The sequence below is a fragment of the Eptatretus burgeri genome, chromosome 6 (genome assembly GCF_056783735.1).
Source record: "Eptatretus burgeri isolate ZD-2024b chromosome 6, Ebu_testis_v1, whole genome shotgun sequence".
NCBI lineage: Eukaryota > Metazoa > Chordata > Myxini > Myxiniformes > Myxinidae > Eptatretus > Eptatretus burgeri.
In genome coordinates this window covers 52903999-52922205 of record NC_140966.1, presented here as the reverse complement: position 1 = coordinate 52922205, position 18207 = coordinate 52903999, and the positions used below count along the sequence as shown (strand labels likewise).

Below are 18207 nucleotides of genomic sequence, written 5' to 3'. Positions count from 1 at the left end.
TTATGAACTGTAGGCGACAGACCGACAGAATAACAAAATCAACTAACCAATATACTTGAAACATCTTCGATTTTGCAACAAACAGACAGACAGAAAAGGGTGAAAACATAACCTCCTTCACTTTCGGTGGTAGAGGTAATGAAACACACACACACACACACACACACACACACACACACACACACACACACACACACACACACACACACACACACACACACACACACACACACACACACACACACACACCTGGAAAATATAGGGAGGAACCAGACACGTGGTGATGCTCCAAAAACCTGCCGCATGTTGCTCCTAACACCCAGATCAAATCCAGAACGATCTGATCCATACTCAAACACCGGAGCACGAAACGCTTCTGCAATGCGAGATAGAAAAGCTTCCTGATGACTTTTTGTTCTTCAACTCACAAAATTTCCATTTTTGCTGAAATTGTCCAGCAAGCAGGCAATTTTAGTCTGGCAGAAACAAATCCACTTTATTGGAATGATGGAGTCATCTTATTCGCACTAAAACTGAAATAACATGACATCATAGGCAACCGATGACCCACCACTTCCAACCTACAAGCTATCTAGTTAGCAGAATGGCTGACCGAGAGTAGAGACGTTTGTGGAAACAAGCCAGCAGTGGTAGCCAAACAAGAGACCAAGGCTAACAGCAAACATGGCCGCAATGAAAAACAGGAACAGGACATGGAATTTGGCTGGGCTGCTCGGAAGACCATCCTGAAAAAGAAGAAGTGGGTGCATAGCACAACAGCACAGTTTGTGGCCTAAGGCCCAAATATATTTCTTCCAGTTGGGCCGAGAACCTTAGCTCACAAGTTGGTTTGGGGGTGTCAATTTCCAAGCATGCTTTTCTAAAAAAAAAAAAAGTGATCAAAAGGGTTCTGGAAGTGATCTATGCATGGCCCTCTTGTTTAAAGTGCAAACGGGGGCACGTCAGCATAATCAAATGTTGCATGGGTTATAAAGTTTACAACGAACATCCAGTTGCAACTGCGTCATAAGTAAGATTGTGTAACAATCTTTTTCAATAAAAAAAGGAAACAATGTTGTGAGCACACAAAAACATAGTTTTGCTCCAGAGACGTGTCGTATTTTGTTGAACACCAAGAAGGTCTTGTCTAAAAGATTTGCCCCTATCCATTAAGGAATGGCCAGGTGCCAGCAAAAAGGCACAGCTGGTAGTCCTTTCATCGGCAGTTTCCAGCCAGTGTCTTTTCTCCAGTGGTGAGGTTTCATGATGCCATTATAATTGAAGTCATGTTTCTTTTGGTTCTGAAACAAACTGGAAAACCTTTTTGTCTCTGTCTCTCTCATAATACTACTTGCAGACAAAACCATAGCATTGGTTTTAGTAAATGAGGTCCAAATTTTGTAGCATCACATCATAAGTGCAGTACAGACCTCCCAGTAGCAGATGAAGTATTTCAGTACGGTGGCAGTGATGAAGATGCAGTAAAGAGTGGCGTAGCCAAGGAAAAGTAGGAAGAATTTGTAGTTGGAAAAGCCGACACAATTGTTAACCCTAAACATTCAGGAGTTTGGTAGGGAAAGAGGGGGAGGAAGCAACAGTTTTCACAACATCACATGGGTTTGCCAACATGTATTGAACAGGTAGTAGCTTGTGCTAAAAAATGAAAAAAATAAAAAAAATGAAATCGAACTTTTGACAAATGCAAGCAATATTTTATGAAAACACCAAAAAGGTACACTGTAAAGCTGCTGTTGTATTTGCTTTTCACTGACCTGTCAGCAAATTTCCCATGACACACATGCAGCAACTTTCAAACTACACTTGGCATTTGGCACCAACCATCATGAGCAAAGTATATTTAGCAATTCTTCACAATGCCATCTTTTGGTTAGGTTAGCAAGAGCCAAGTTCCACTCCACCAATTTTGGATGAAGAGTTTACCAGATGAAATTTCATCCAGAACACAATCGATGATGAAAGACCTTCCTCCCATCATGAAGGCCAACATGTGGCCCTCAACGGAATCCTTTCATCATCTCCCCATCGAGGCAGGAGTGCCCCAAGGCAGTGTTTTGGGCCCTGTCCTATTCCTAATCTTCATCAATGATCTTTGACTCTGGAAAATGCCATTTGTCTCTTTGCTGATGACTCCACCCTCTGCTGTGACATCCCTCATCCTTCAGACAGGCAGACAGCAGCCTCTTCCCTCTCTGCAGACCTTGAAAAAAAAAATCACAAGATGGTGAAACACTTGGAATAAATATGTCTTTCAATCCTGACAAATCTCACAGTCACTCCCTCTCTCTCTTTCCAAAAGGACCGCATGGCAAACCCTCCTCTCTACTTTCTTAACAATCCTCCTGAGAAGGTTTAGTCATTCAAACTCCTGGGTCTCACTTCAGCCATGCTCTTTGTTAGGCAAACCACATTTCAAAGTTGGCCTCCAAAGCCAGCAATGGGCATCCTCCATTGTACAAAGTCCTTCCTTGGTACTCCTGTCCACCTACAAGTCCTTCATCCACAGCTTGATAGAGTACTGCTCTACCCTTTGGGTGGGCTCCCCTGCCTCATGCATTGCTCATCTTGACACCATGGAAACCAAGGCCTTCAAGATCTTTGGAATGTCCCACGACGAAGCTGAGTCTATGGGCCTATCACTTTCCCATCACAGATAGGTCGGTGGTTTCCTCTGTCTTCCACAGCCTCCTTTCTGGTCTTGCACCCTCTGCTCTTTCTGTGCTTTGTCTACCCCAAGTTTCTGCAGAGCATACGTGTTTCACCATCAACCCCCATCTGGCAAAACTCCCAAAATCCAGGATCACTACTCACCTCCACTCATTCATTCCTCTCCCCCCCCCCCCAACAGTGGAACCAACATCCACATTCTCTTCAATCTCATTCTTCCCTCTAAGTCTCAGACAGCTGATCATCTTCCACCATCTTAGATCATTCACCATCCCAAACCATGATCTTTTCTGCACCTCGTCAATCCCCCCTCCCCCAACCGCAAGCCCACCTCCTTCAAAATTTCCAGTTTTTATTTCCTGACAGTTTGTTTCTGTATCTATCTTGTCCACCCCATATGCATCCTCCCCTAACCCTCTCATTCCTTCCCACACCCATTATTATGGTTCCCGGAGAGAGGCATTAAGCATCTACTCTTTGTGTCCTGCTTTTTAAAGAATAACTAATGAACTCATTACCCAGAGTGACCCCCCCCCCACACCTTCCCCAACAGTCACACACACGCACGCACGCACGCACGCAAGTCACTTTTCTCCACACACCCTAGACACCTTACAGTCTTTCTTCCCCCTTCTCTCCCTCAGCGTTGAATAGCAAGGGCACCTCTGCCCCGCCAGGTAGACTGAGGCCGCAATTCCTCACTCCCTCTATCCCCCATTTTTACCTCGGTTGTGAATGCTGGGGTCTATGTACTCTATTAGTGGGAGGTAAGGCGCTTGCTAAGTTTGCTCTGTGTCTCTTTGCTCTTTCTCTGATCTCATCGCTGAACAAATTGCCTAACCCTCATTTCTCCCCATGCCATTAAAATCCTTATCTTCCCTTCGCCCTCCTCCCTTTTTCCTGCTCCCCACTTGTGTAAATAAACCTGTTCTTGTTGAATCAATTTCCGATCTGTCCACGTCCATCTTTTCCACACCATTGGTCCGGCACTGTCCGCACGTAGACAGCTTGGGAGGTTGAGATTCCCGACGGTTCGGTTTGCGAGGTCCGGCGTGTGCTGGCGGTACAGCTCGGCCGCATTCAAGATCACCAGATAAGGTAAGTAGCACATTTGCCGAGGGGGCGTTTCCTGGTCGGGTCATGGGACTCCCAGTTAAACGGCTGTCAGACGGACGGACACTGGGACTCGTGGTTGCTCGACTGGCATTTGTAGTTGCATCGCAACCCACCGTGGGGTGAAGTTATTCACTCCTGGTGGCCTCAGGTCCGGGTGAGTTTGAGAGAAACCGGGGATTTCCCCCTCGTAGTAGGCTTGAGCAATTTTCAATTATTTGATTTTTCCATTGTTTAATTTTTTAATTGTCATGGTTCCATTAAGTTTTTTTTTATGGTTACAGAGGGAGGCATAATTATTATGGCTCCGGAGGGAAGCATTACATGTTTCGTCTTGGTATCCGTAGTGTCCTGTTTTTTTGAGAAAAAAAAAAAACCCCGTCAGTTTTCATTATGAAGCAGAATTTCAAGTGTTACCAATTAGCTAATACATATTACGAGTTGGCTATACTGGGAACCATCAGCGATCTCCAATCGCAGCCCTCTTGTTTGCCCAAATTTCTGTCTGTTGTCCTTCAACCCTGATGTTGGTGTTTCTCCCTCTCTCTACCGTTGCAATTGTTCTCTTACATCCTGATGTGTTCAGTGTACTAGCTCTTCCATGAGCCTTGACCTTGTTTCCAAAAAACAGGCTTTATGATGAGAAACTGTTAATGTTTTTAAAGCAAATTTTAAAAACTGCTCAACAAAGCTGAGTTTTAAAATTTTTTTTAACCCATGACCACATTATCTGCAACATATGATTGTACAGATTTTTAAGATTGCTGACAGACTGGGCCAAAGAAAATCTGTTGGTAATGGGACTGGTGGGTGGTGGGGGAGAATTGAGCAATTCTTCACAATGCCAACTTTTGGTTCGCAAGCATCTTAATGCCACCGGATCGACAGAGCCAAGTTCCACTCTACCAATTTTGGATGATGAGTTTACCAGATGAAATTTGATCCGGAACACAATTGATGATGAGAGACCTTCTCCCTTAATAAAGGCTTTATGTTGAAAAATCATTAATCTTTTTAAAGTATTCATTTGCTCTGTGGATCAAGCTGGCATTAGGTGATGAAGTGGCTTAAGGTAATCTGCTTGTCACAAAGATGAAAAGAGAAGCTATCGACTAGTTTCGCCCTTTTTAGGGCTTGTCAGGGCAACACATGCTTGGCGACAGCATTTGATCATGGCATCTTTGCACTTGCAAGAGGTCCTTCTGGGGCTGCAGTCATGACATAATCATGACGGTATTGCCATGGTGTTCATCCAGGTCAGATAACTTAATTAATCATCTTCATATAATTCCGTGTGCAACATTAGTTAGCAATTCCATGCACAAAACATTTTTAAAAGGCCATTTTGGTGAATAGTCTGAATACAACATATGAAACATAAAAATATAGAAGCACAGCCTGGTCTATTTAGCAATCAATGCAGTGAAACGTGTATGTGTTATTCCTCCATGGTGCAATATCAGTGTTCCACAAGACATACCATGGGCAGTGATGATCCATTTTCAAAACGCATCTGCAAACAAATTAAAATTATTATAACAAAGACATAACTGCAATGCAACATAATGCTCTTTGTGGCAAACATGTCCACAAGGTAGTCCATCGAGAACAATGATTGTGTTATCAGCCATAGGCAGTTATTTTGCCCTTATAACACTTTAATATGGCATAGAGCGCAAAAATGCAAATCCTATAACGACTAAATAACCAAATTGAAACAATCTTCAAGTCTATTCAGTTTGTGGGCTTTGTGCAGGGCAACCTTTTCGTAGGAAGCAACTTGTCTTGAGGTTGTTTTTTTTTCTCGAATTTCTTTATTTGTAAGACTCAACGACAAGGTGTAGCCTAGACAAGGTGGGCCAGGAAGATAACTCCCTCCCTGAAAATCATTAATGATCAAACTGACCTGGCAGCATAACTTAGAAGCAGAGTACTCGTCTTTGAGTTGTCTAGTTTGGGTGCAATTCTGGGTCTGACTATTCACAACAATAACAAAAAAAATAGATAGCAAGCAATCATTCGAAAGAGATGTGAAGCCAGCTGCCCCCATCTGCTCCGATTTGCTTGTGAATGTTTAAAACCCAAGGGGTTCCATTAAAAAAAAAACAAGAAAGAGCAATCCGAGATTGCAGACCCTCGCCAGTGTTTCAAAATGTGTGTTTCAATTAAATGGAAGGATGTACTAAATTAAAGGTCATTGATTTCAAATGAAAGGTCTAAATGGTCTCATTGTAAATTTGTAAAGGTCAAATGGTCTAAAGGTCGAAAGGTCTGAAAAAGACTAAATGGGTGTTAAGGGTCTTAAAAGGTCAAAGACTCCTAAAGGGTCTTCATGGGTCTTAGGGTTCTAAAGGGTCTAATGTAAGTAATATGTATAAGCTTCTCACGTTCTGTGCGGCCAAACGAACAAACAAACAAAAACAGACAATCAAACGGTCCCAATTGCGATACCTTCTCCCGTGGTGAGGGTAAACATAAAGGTAGGCCATTGTGGGCCAGTACTGTGGCCAACCAATAAATTTGTACCCTGCTGATTTGTAGGAAGGGAACTGCATCAGCAAAATAACCATGCTCCCAGAAATTATGGAAACCCAAAGCCACATGCTTACACGCACTAATGAAGCGGTGAACCAGATGGAGTTTATCGACAATCTAATAGCAGCAAGGATATTCTTATGAGAACAAAGCTTTTTAACAAAGCTTCATGAGAACATCCTTGCTGCTATTAGATTGTAGATAAACCCCATTCGGTTCACCACTTCATTGATGTGCATTTAAGCATGTGGCTTTCATGTTAAAACTGGCTTGGTGAGCTCATACAGCCTTCACCTGGATTTGAACCAATAATCTCAAGGATGCCAAGTCCAACATCCTCATCGATAGTGAACCAATGTTGCCAATCCTCAGATAAAGCAATTACTGGGAAAACACAGCAGTTTCTCCAGTAGATGGTACATCAAACAAAGACACTTTACTATAGTACAGTATGCTAGAAAACAGTGCTTAGAATATCGAGTTGATCCGATTGTTAAAAAAAAAAAAAAAAAATGTTTTGACTAGTGAAGGGTTGATTGACAAATTAAAAACGTGAATTTTCAACGACTAAAAGTATTTGTTAAAAATTAAAGGATTATGAAACTGGAAACATAAATCGGGGAGGAGGGGGCATGGGGGGAAGAGGGGTAAGGGGGTCATATACATCACAAAGACAGGGTGCAATAAAATAATCTTTATTCAACAATTGAATCAATGAAAGATAATCTCCTTAGAATTACCAAAGACAGCAACCTTTAAGAGTACGTGCACAAGCCTGTGTTTTAATCTCACCTTGTAAAAACTTACATATCACAAACAGAGCAATGATGGCACCTGTCAGGTTTGATCAGTTGGCAGCGCTCACAGTAACGGAGAGCTGCAGACATGACGGACATGAAAGGGAAGCCTTTTTTTCCTGCTCAACGCCTTGCCGGACAATACAACCTTGGTTTACGACGCAATCATTTGCTATCTTTGCTGGCAACTCAATATTCCTTGATTATTTACGAATACAGAAGTGCAAACCTTCTCCTTTTCACTTCAAAATATTGTACTTTTTAATTCCAATTCACAACCTTCCCACTCCCTCACCACCAGACTCTGTGCGTGTAAATAAGGGCAATCCTTTTGCAGTTCGCTTCAGAATCTCCTTTTGCAGCTCTATGGACCCATCAGCCTCCATAGCCTCCCCATCATAAGGAGCCAAGCAGTACTGCAAGACATGACATGGGTAGACCATTAGTGTGGCCTGGTTATCAATAATGGCTATGACAGTGTTATGATAAAATAGCTTCAAGGCAGAACATGTGGCATACAAACAAAGCAAATATCAAAGTGAATACAAGCCATTGATGACAGTAGAAACAAACATCAACAGTGTGTACCTTCTATACAATGTTACCATATTGATGAATTTTGTTTGGATTCTCATCAAAGAGCTGTACTTTCTTCATCCCCCCCCCTCCCCACCCAACCAAAGAAAAAAAAAACTCACCTCTTTTGAAGGCCTCTTGGGTGGAGTGAAAATTGTTTGACAAAAAGACCATATGAACATAGCAAATAGGATGTGATATGCCAGAAGGTAAGCCACTGCAACACAAGATATAAAGCCGGTCAACCATATAGCTACCTATAAAACAGACTAACCAGAGTGGTTGTATGTACTTGTGTTTTGCATATCAAATGCCATGAAATTTTAATAACCTTGAGAATGAAACATAGATTACACCGTCCTGATAAAACGTAATCAAAGAGCGAAATAAGTTCACAACTTCTGGGTCTGATCGTGTTCATTGTTGGTTCTTACATGCCTTCTTGAAGCTCAAAGCTGAGTTTTTCCACTCCAGTTCCATCCTGTCTTACTGTTGTACTTTCCCCTGTGTTAATTGTTTTCATCCCTTTTCCGTGTCTTAGCCGTACCTTTTTGGGTGTATTATCATAAAAATACGTTTCCATGTGAGTGTCCAGCCTAACCCCCAAGGCCTGAGCTCGTGAGCATGCTCCATGGATGGACATGAGCTCAGGTCACTTCCACATCCACATCCACCATTTTGTGTGCGGTAAAAACAATTGAGGTGAAAGCTCATGAGGGCTCGAAGTAAGTCCTCGCTTATCGCCAGTTCACATATCGCAGATTTGATCCATTGCAATTTAGTTTTTATGACCAAATATTCCATCATCGCAAATGTGTTTCACTTTATCGCAATGCCATTGCAAGGAAAAAAAAACAAACAAAAAAAAACAAGCAAACAAACAAACAACAAAAACTTTCAAACCGCATGCCGAAAGCAACAACCACTCATGATGCGCATAAACACATTTTCACTCGAGTGCGAATGTGCTGTACACTCTATTTCCTCCGTGCTCACAAGATGGAAGACGCTCAGTGATAGAGAGGTTTACATTCGTTTTGAAACAGCACAAACCCTACATAATGAGTGCCAAGAGATCTGCCAGTCATTCGCCAATCACACGTGTCAAAAAAAAAAAAGCAATGAAAGGCTGTTTTACATTGGAGGTGAAATTCAATACCGGATAATTGAAAGACATGAGCGTAGTGAAGGAACAACGCAAATCGACCACGGATACGCGATTGCTGCATCGACTGTGCATTAGATCGTGAAAAGTTCGGCAAAAGCAAACAAAATATCGGACAACGTGACCAGTTTGTGTGCAAAGAGACTAACCAGAGTGAGAGACAGTGCCATGGAGAACATGCAGAACATGGAGAGGTTATCAAGTGCTTTAAATCAAAGATCAAACGAAATGTCACATGCCTTTATCTCTTGCTGTGGTACAAGACAAAGCCTGTAGTATGTGGAATTATTAAAAGAAGAAACAGGAAAGTTAAGAAAAAGATGAAGACGCAGAGACATTCACAGCAAGCTGGGGTGAGGCTGGCTAACTACATCCACCAGCAAGGATGCACCTTGCAACAGCCGCACCGTTCCCACTAGCGAAGAAAGTGACAGCACAGTGTCAAGTGAAGAGGCAGACGATTCTACCCCTCCGCAAGTGTGACTTTTCTACCGCAATCAACTCTGTTCCTCCAGCCTCAGTTGAAGAAAGTGTCGCCAACACTCGGAGAGTACAAACTTTGTTTGTTGGCTATTGTTTATAATGTTAAATGTTTCGTATCTATTTATTTGTGTACATGCAGGAAAAAAAACCACCCCAGGTAACTCCAAAATCCATGATGGGAAAATATTGTTCCGGTTGTGGGGGAGATGGTTGTGGGAGCAAGCCAGGCGTGCCGAGTAGGCAGAAACCCTGCCTTCCCGGGTTTTTGTGCGAGCAAGCCATGCCCTGGAGGTGGAACGGTTGTTCGGTGTGATGTCAGGAGAGATGGAGAAGTGAAGAGGTGGGTGGCTTTGTTGGACGAATTCGGTGTAAGGGACGTAACACAATCGAGAGAGAACATAGCTCGGAGATGGCCTGTAAGAACAGGGTTTTACGGATGGTTTTCCTTCAACGCATGAAGCAGACAGCACGATTCTCATATTCGTGCTGAGGCGAATTGGCTTGCGTACTGAGCAAGATGCTGGCCATTGGCTCTTGGTTGGGTCATGAGATACGGGCCTCAAAGCCTCGTGCATATCACCGATGGGGCGGCACTATTCTGCAGAATGCCACATTTCGGCAAGCGCGATAGACGAAGAAGCTGCACGATGGCCGGTGAGCCATGGTGTTGAATACCGCTCACGAATTGCCTGACGAACATTCCCGCTGCGAGAGAGTGGCTCGACGCCATTTTTGCGCGCGTCTACATGTGCAGGATGAAGCACCTCGATTCCAAGCTTCACAAAGACCATCTGTGGACCAAGCCAAGTGTCAGAATAAAGGAAAGATTTTCTTTTATTTTGTTTCCCCTTGTCTGTGTGTGGAAGCGCCTCGACTTTCAGTGTAATTTATCTCATGATTATTATTATTATATCTGAATTATTGTCCCTTGTAAATATTTGTCTATTTTCATTAAATCCCGTGTTTATTTCAAGTTTCTCTGGCCGTGTATTTGTCGTGGGGTTCGAGTATAAACCCCCCTGTGCATCCATCTGTGCCTCCGTCGCTCCGCCATTGCACCGCACCCCTCCCACGCGTGTTATAATCTCTGAGGATCAACGTGTCCGCCTCCTATGGAAAACCGCTCGTCTATCCGGGCTGGCGGTGTTAACAGCCAGTCACCACAATTTGGGTCGGGGGGATTAACCTGAACCACCAGACCCGCGACAATATGTTTCGTTTAACGCAGTTGTCACTTATCACAGGGTTTTACGCGAATGCATCCCCTGCAATAAGCGAGTCTTTCTGTATTATTTTCACAAGTTATTCCATCACTTGACAATGCCCAACTCAGGTTACCCAACTGAAGGTAATCTCAGTTCCTTCCACAAAGCTCAAACAAGTGATTGCCTACCCTCAGGAGATCCAGAAAACACCATCTTTCTAAGCTTGAGTCTGAACTCTCAAACCCTCTCCCTCCTCAAAATCCTCGTGGCATCTAATCAAATCTGTTTCTGGTGTAAGTTCCCCCTCCATCCCATCCCTTACCTCAAATGGCCGCACTGCTGATACCGCACGTGAAAAGGCTGAATGCCTAAACTCGGTGTTTGCAGCTAAATCTTGTGTCCGAAACCATTCGCTTTCTGAACCCACCTTACCCAGTCACACTCAACTGTCCCTGGACTCTGTGTCCTTTTCTCCTGACAAGGTGGAGAGCTTGCTGTCAAACCTCGACTCAGATTCTGCAACCGGTCCAGACGGCATCAGTCCACGTGTCCTCAAAGCCTGCTCTTCTGCTCTTGCTCACCCTCTCTCTGTGATATTCACCCTCTCATTTGCTCAAGGTCATCTGCCATCTGCTTGGAAATCAGCAAACATCACTGCCCTGCACAAAAAAGGTGCAAAAACAGATCCCTGCAACGACAGACCAATCAGCCTTCTCCCAATTATCAGCAAGGTTTTGGAATCCATCATCACTTCAGACATTAAATCCTTCCTCTTCTCCAATGGCCTGATTTGCGATCATCAATTAGGTTTCAGACCAGGTCACTCTACCAGGATTCTGTGCTTCTGTTCTCCAAACAATGGATGGAAGTACTCAATGCCAGACATAAAATCCGAGCCGTATCCCTGGACATATCACGTGCTTTTGACACGGTCTGGCACCCTGCCCTGCTCGCCAAACTCTCTTCCTATGGTATCCAAGACCTTCTCCACTCATGGCTCGCAGACTTCCTCTCCTGTCTCAGCCAATGTGTGGCTCTAAATGGAGTTCTTTCATCCCCTCTTCCTGTCCAGGCTGGAGTTCCTTCCTCAAGGTAGCGTTCTGGGCCCTGTTCTTTTTCTGGTTTTCATTAATGATCTCTCCGACCCTCTGGAAAATCCTCTATATCTCTTTGCTGATGACTCCACCCTCTGCTGTACCATCTGTCATCTCTCAGACTGGCAAGTAGCAGCTTCTTCGCTCACTGGACATCTGGATAAATCACAAACTGGTGCAACACGTGGAACATGTCTTTCAATCCTGATAAATCTCACACTCTCACTAAGTCTCTCCGAAATGACCGTTTGGAATCATCCTCACCCCCCCCCACCCCCCAATCTACTTTCTCAACAATCCTCTAGAAGAAGTCCTTTCATTCAAGCTTCTATGTCTCACTGTCTGCTATGACATTTTCCTGGAAAAGCCACATTTCCAACCTGGCCTCCAAAGCCAGTCACCGACTGGGCATCCTCCATCGTGCAAAGTCCTTCCTCGGCCCACCTGAGCTCCTGACTACATACAAAGCTTTCTTTCACAAGCTGATGGAATACTGCTCTCCCCTCTGGGCTGGTGCTCCTGCCTCTCACCTTTCTCGGTTTCACACTCTGGAAACCAAGGCATTTAGGATCATTGGTATCTCCCGCGATGAGGCCGAGTCTTTGGGCTTCTCACTCTCTCACCGCAGGCAGGTCGGCGGTCTTTCTGTCTTCTACAGTCTCCTCTCCAGTCTCGCCCCCCCCGCCCCCCCCGCTCTGTCTGCGATATTTCCCCACCACATTTCTGCAGGGTGCTCAAGTTCTGCCAACAACCCTCTTCTGGTAAAACTACCAAAATCACGAATCGCTGATCACCTTCAATCTTTCATTCCTCTTTTTCCCCACCTTTGGAATAACCTCCCACACTCTCTTCAATCCCATTCTTTCCTTCAGGCCCTCAAAACAGCAGTTCACCACCACCTCTTATCTTCCCCCAACCAAAATGTCGAAATTTTCTACCCCCATTAATCCACCCCAAGCCCACCTCCTTCACATTCCCTGCTCTCCTTCCTGAAAGTTCCTGTGGTGTCCATCTTGCATACCCCGTGTTCCCCGTCCCATCCCTCTCCCTTCCACAGACCTCCATATGTCTCTGTTCCCCACTGTTTTGTCCTTCCCTTTCATGCCCCCCCTGTTGTGCGTTGTATGGTAGCTCTCATATGAGCCTCGTCAATGTATACAAAAAAAAAAAATGCATCGTGACACATGGTGTGCATTGAATTTTGAAAACACCCAAGTAGTAAAAAATGCCTAAAACCTGTGAAGCTATATTGTGCAATAACCACAATCTAAAAAAGTGTGAAAAGTTATCCTTCCAAAAAAAGAACACCATAAAGATGAAAGCTGTGGTTAAATGTCATGCAGAGACTCACCAAAACTGGCGGTCACTGGAGTCCAGGGAAACATGTAGTACTATGCAGTAAACATTTTGTCACCGGTATGTAATGATCCATGTAGTCATACTATATATACTAATGCCTGGTGTTGGCTTCATGGTTCGGGTGGTGCGCTTGGGATCCTAGGATCCTGAGTTCAAATCCCACTCGGCTGTTGAATTAATACCAGGTGGGGTTGACTCTGCCTGTCATCCTTCCGAGGTCAGCAAAAATGAGTGCCAGCATGCTGGTGTCCTGTGCCGGAGTGGCGACCCGTCCAGGGTTGTGTCAAAAAGCCAAGGAGACTGCTTAGGGCAGCACCAACGCTCTGCACAGAGTATGGTCCCAATGGATGGATGGATATATATTTACTACAGGGTGTCCACAAATTACCATTCCAAATTCAAACTGTAATAAATAAATAAATAATGAAATGGGATACAATGATGCGGTTAGCTACATGTGAAAGAACATTTCTTTACATTTCATCCACTTTGTTTCCTGGTATGTTCTGTGACATGTGATGTCAGATTTACTGCAAATGGCATCCCCACAAGAAAAACCGGTATGTTGCCTGGTTTATAGAGATAAAATCAGCTACAAAGTTCAACAAAGCTTCAGGGTAATTTTTTTGCCACTCAATGTTTGGCTTTTTTATTTTTTCTTCAAACAAAGCTTTTGTCTTGCTCGATGGTAGCTGCCTCTTTCATACGTGTGAGAATCAGTTCTTCCTTACCCTTGTTCGTCTACGCCTTGATCTGTCCTGCTCAGTCAATTTTGAGGGCCATGCCCAAATTCATAAGGTATGGACAGCATGATGAGCAGTGGGGTAAATTGGTCATACGGACCACCGTCGTGGGTTAAAAGTCATTCTGGAAAAAATGGATTTCTTGCACTGGGATTTTGCATCGCTTTTCTCTCCTTTACACCATACAATTTTTTGTAATTCAGGAAAGTGATTTTGCTGTCAAACTCGGGTGTAAAATAGCGTCTCTCTCTCCTCGACGCCATCCAATGTGTGTTAACCATACCATTCATAGGGATTAGTGTAGGGTTAGATGGCTCTCGAGAGGACTGTTTATCTCCAAAAAAAATTTAGGTAAAGAGTTTAGTGTCACAGTCAGCCCACCCCCATCAGCGAGCCAGGTAAGGCCCCCACCAAACAGCCCTTTCAGATAGTTTTCAGGTGCATCACCGTTTCCTCCCCACAGGGGGGTGGGGGGGGTGAGCTGGTCGTCTCCCCTAATGCCGAAACCATCCGCCATAATCACCTGCAAGCAACCACCAACATCATGGCTGCCAGCATGCTACTACAACCAACAGTCTGCTGCCATTGCTGCCCCTATAAAGTGTATTTGCTGGCCCATAGCCATGAACTGTGCATTACTCCATGGACTCCTGAACCTTTTATTACTGGTTGCTGTGGGATTTGAGATGTGAATGCTCATCCCCGCACCACTTTTTGTTGTTCATTTTAAAATGCTGGAAATAGAACTGTGAAGTACTGCTCTGTCCCTCTTCAGGATTGAAATAAGCCTCAGGACGAGTCTAGAAAGTGAAGGTGGGGGATGATCAATTAAAAATGGCTGAAGGCGCAAGGTGATCAATTAATTGGTCATCCTATCGTGAACATGAGAACAAGTTGTCCCGTAATTTCCAGAATTTGCATTGACAGGATCGATTGTGTCGATAGAGCCTTGTGTTCCTGCCAGCCCACTGTATTAGTCCTCTATTTTTGTGCGCTTTCATTCCCACTAGCCCCTTTTATTTAATTTCCAAACGTGCTTCTGGGGTAATAGCACCGACAAGGGTATGGCCATTTGAGTGTGGAGTCACCGCACGTGGTATGCCACGCACGAAGGGTCACTTGGGCGGCAACTTGGCCAATAGGAAAATGATGATGACGGAAGGTGCAGCAGCAATACGAGGTGTCACAAGAGCATGCTGCATCAGTTGGGAGTGAGCAGAACACGAGTCGGTGCATTTGGAATGCTATGCGAGTCTCAAGGCAGTTGAGTTGAAGGGGGGCTGGTAGCTGTGCAAGTCATCGTTTGAGCCACGGCAGTTCAGGTTTCACAGGAGGAATCGCCAACAGAGCTCGCCTCGAGGCCCAATAGAGGCCCAGTCCAAATTGCCCCAAGCCACTCCATCCTCCAATACCTCATAAGAGGGAAGGCCACTCTCCTCCATTCCCCCATCTTTTTTTTCTCTCTCTCTCTCTCTTTCTCTCTCTCCTCTCAAATCCTGTGTCTGTGCAAGTCTGTCATCCTAAAAGGATTAATCAAGTTGGCGTTTGGTCCAGAATCATTCAGCTAAGCGGTGTTGATCAGTTTCCTCTCTGCCATCACACTCAGTAATCCATATTGTGTTTGCATTTATGTTCCCCCCTCGACTTTAAAAATGAAACCACTATTTTTCCTTCAATTGCTATTGTTTTTAAGATGGGACTGTACCTCCAGCATCAATAAATTATTGTTTGGGATGATAAGCACGCCAAATTATTGCCGCACAAACAAAGTTAATAATCGTAAATATCCTGTACAGGTGGCCTCGCACCAGCATAAAATCTCGGTCGGACATTCTGCAGTGTTCACCTCCGGCTGGACCTGTTCTGGGCTCTTGGAGTCCAAGAGCTCAGAACAGGTATAGCTGGAGGTACACTACGCTGCTGAGAGCAAGATCAGTTCCCGTTAATCAACGTACGTATACACACACACACACACACACACACACACACACACACACACACACACACACACACACACACACACACACACACACACACACACACACACACACACACACACACACACTTGTTGGACTGTTCCACCATTCATTTCAAGTACTGTTTTGGCATGAGGGTTGTGCAGAACACCCGATTGCAAGTTTCCATGAAACGTAATTAACTCATGCCATACAGTAATTGTTCAACACTTGCAACTCATGCACCCTTAAGTTTTCAGAGGCGACACGAGGAATTCTGAGCAAATTCAAAATAGTTCCGAAACACCAGCATGTGGATCAGCCAAAAACAGACGAATTGCATTAATTAACAATCCAATGCAATGCCACGGATATCAGAAAATGAGAGAAATCAGATCATTGGACACCTTCAAACAGTCTTCCAATAGTCATGTTGCAAAGCTATTTAATGTGAGGAGAGGAACTGTTTATGACCTCAGAAGACATTACCAAGCCACTGGATCAACAAGATATATGCCAAGAAGGGGATGTCCCAGGATAAGGACTCCCGCTCAGGACCGATACATTCACACGATCAATCTACGCAATCAGTTTCAAACTGCCCAGAGTACTGCAAACACAACTCCTCAACCTCATAGGACAACACAGTGTCTTCAGAAAGTATTCACACCCTTTGACTTTTTTTCACATTTTGTTGTGTTTCGCCTGAATTTAAAATGGATTAAATTGAAAAAAATTTTGTGACCGATCTACACAAAATACCCCATAATGATAAAGTGAAAACGTTTTTAGAAATTTTTTACAAATTCAATGAAAATGAAATCCAGAAATATCGAATTTATGCAAGTATTCATCCCCGCAAGTCAATACTTGGAAGAAATGCCTTTGGCAGCGAACACAGCTTCATGTCTTCTTGGGTACGTCTGTATTAGCTTTGCACATCTGGATTTGAGGATTTACTCCCATTCTTCCTTTCAGATTTGTTCAAGCTCTGTTAAGTTGTATGGTGAGTGTTTGTGAACAGCAATCTTCCAGTCTTTCCACAGATTCTCAATGGGATTCAAGTCTGGCCTTTGGCTGGGCCACTCAAGGACTTTCATGTTCTTGTTCTGAAGCCATTCCAGTGTTGCTTTGGCTGTGTGTTTGGGGTCATTGTTCTGTTGGAATGTAAATCTTGGCCACAGTCTAAGGTCTTTTGCACTCTAAAGCAGGTTCTCCTCAAGGATTCAAGGATTTGCCTGTATTTGGCTCCATTCATTGTTTCCTCTATCCTTACAAGTCTCCCAGTCCCTGCCACTGAAAAACATCCCCAGAGCATGATGCTGCCACCACCATGCTTCACGGTAGCGATGGTGTTAGATGGGTGATGAGCTGTGCTCAGTTTCCTTCTGACATATCACTTTGCATTCAGGCCAAAGAGTTCAATTTTCGTCTCATCAGACAGCATAATCTTTTGTCTCATGGACTCAGAATCTTTCACGTGCCTTTTTGCAAACTCCAGGCACTCTGTCATGTGCCTTTTTCTCAGGAGTGGCTTCCATCTGGCCATTCTCCCACAAAGCCTAGATTTGTGAAGTGCTGCAGAGACTGTTGTTTTTCTGGCATGTTTTCCCATCTCAGCCAAGGAAGTCTGTTGTTCTGTCAAAGTGTTCATTGGGTTCTTGGTCACCTCCTTCACCAAGGTCCTTCTTGCCCGGTTGCTCAGTTTGGTCGGACGGCCAGCTCGAGGAAGAGTCTGGGGAGTTCCATATTCTTTCCATTTCCTAATGATGGAGCTCACTGTTCTCTTGGGGACTTTCAACATTCTAGAAATGGTTTTAAACCCTTCTCCAGATCTATGCCTCCTCACAATAGTATATCGGAGTTCTATGGACAGTTTATTTAATTGGACTCCATGGTGGAGTTTCTGCTCTGACATGCACTGTCAACTGGGGGACCTCATATCGAAAGGTGTGTTTCTTTCTAAATCATGTCCAATCAATTGAAATTGCCACAGGTGGACTCCAATCAAGTTGTGGAGACATTACAAGGACGATCAAAGGAAATTGGATGCACCTGAGCTCAATTTGGAGCGTCATAGCAAAGGGGTTGAATACTTGACGCAAAACATTTCAGCTTTCCAATTTTTAATTAATTTGTAAAAATTTATTTTTAAAATTCCACTTTGACATTATGGGGTATTATGTGTAGATCAGTGACAGTATTCCCATGGGTACTTTGCAAAGCACTTACAATGAGTTCCAAAATGCATTTGAAGAAAGTGAATGGGAGTGCTGACAGAACTGCTTGAACACAAGTTTGTGGAAAGATTAGATGGAACAAAGTTTGCTGTTAAATAAATTCGGTACTTTGACTGATTCTCCATCTTTACAAGAAAACTCTGACATACAGTGATGATATTTTGACCATCACACCAGTATTAATGGCACATTCTATTTACTTGATCTATTTTGTAACTTTTCTTGGAAAAGCAGTCTGAAAAATGGTTCTATAACGA

General features: G+C 43.9%; 1 protein-coding gene across 2 annotated transcripts in view; it reads right to left on the bottom strand.

The window, feature by feature from the left end:
* The window catches only part of LOC147024790 (palmitoyltransferase ZDHHC2-like), a 63267-nt gene that overhangs the window by 8908 nt on the left and 36152 nt on the right, over positions 1-18207 (bottom strand). For both annotated transcript variants that reach the window (XM_085885046.1, XM_085885047.1), the window contains 7 exons: positions 7829-7923; positions 7426-7546; positions 7141-7210; positions 5279-5311; positions 1431-1551; positions 614-746; positions 250-376 (listed from right to left, as the gene is read on the bottom strand). In XM_085885046.1, coding sequence (XP_085741172.1) covers positions 250-376; positions 614-746; positions 1431-1551; positions 5279-5311; positions 7141-7210; positions 7426-7546; positions 7829-7923 — 700 coding nt within the window. The remainder of the gene's footprint in view (positions 1-249; positions 377-613; positions 747-1430; positions 1552-5278; positions 5312-7140; positions 7211-7425; positions 7547-7828; positions 7924-18207) is intronic.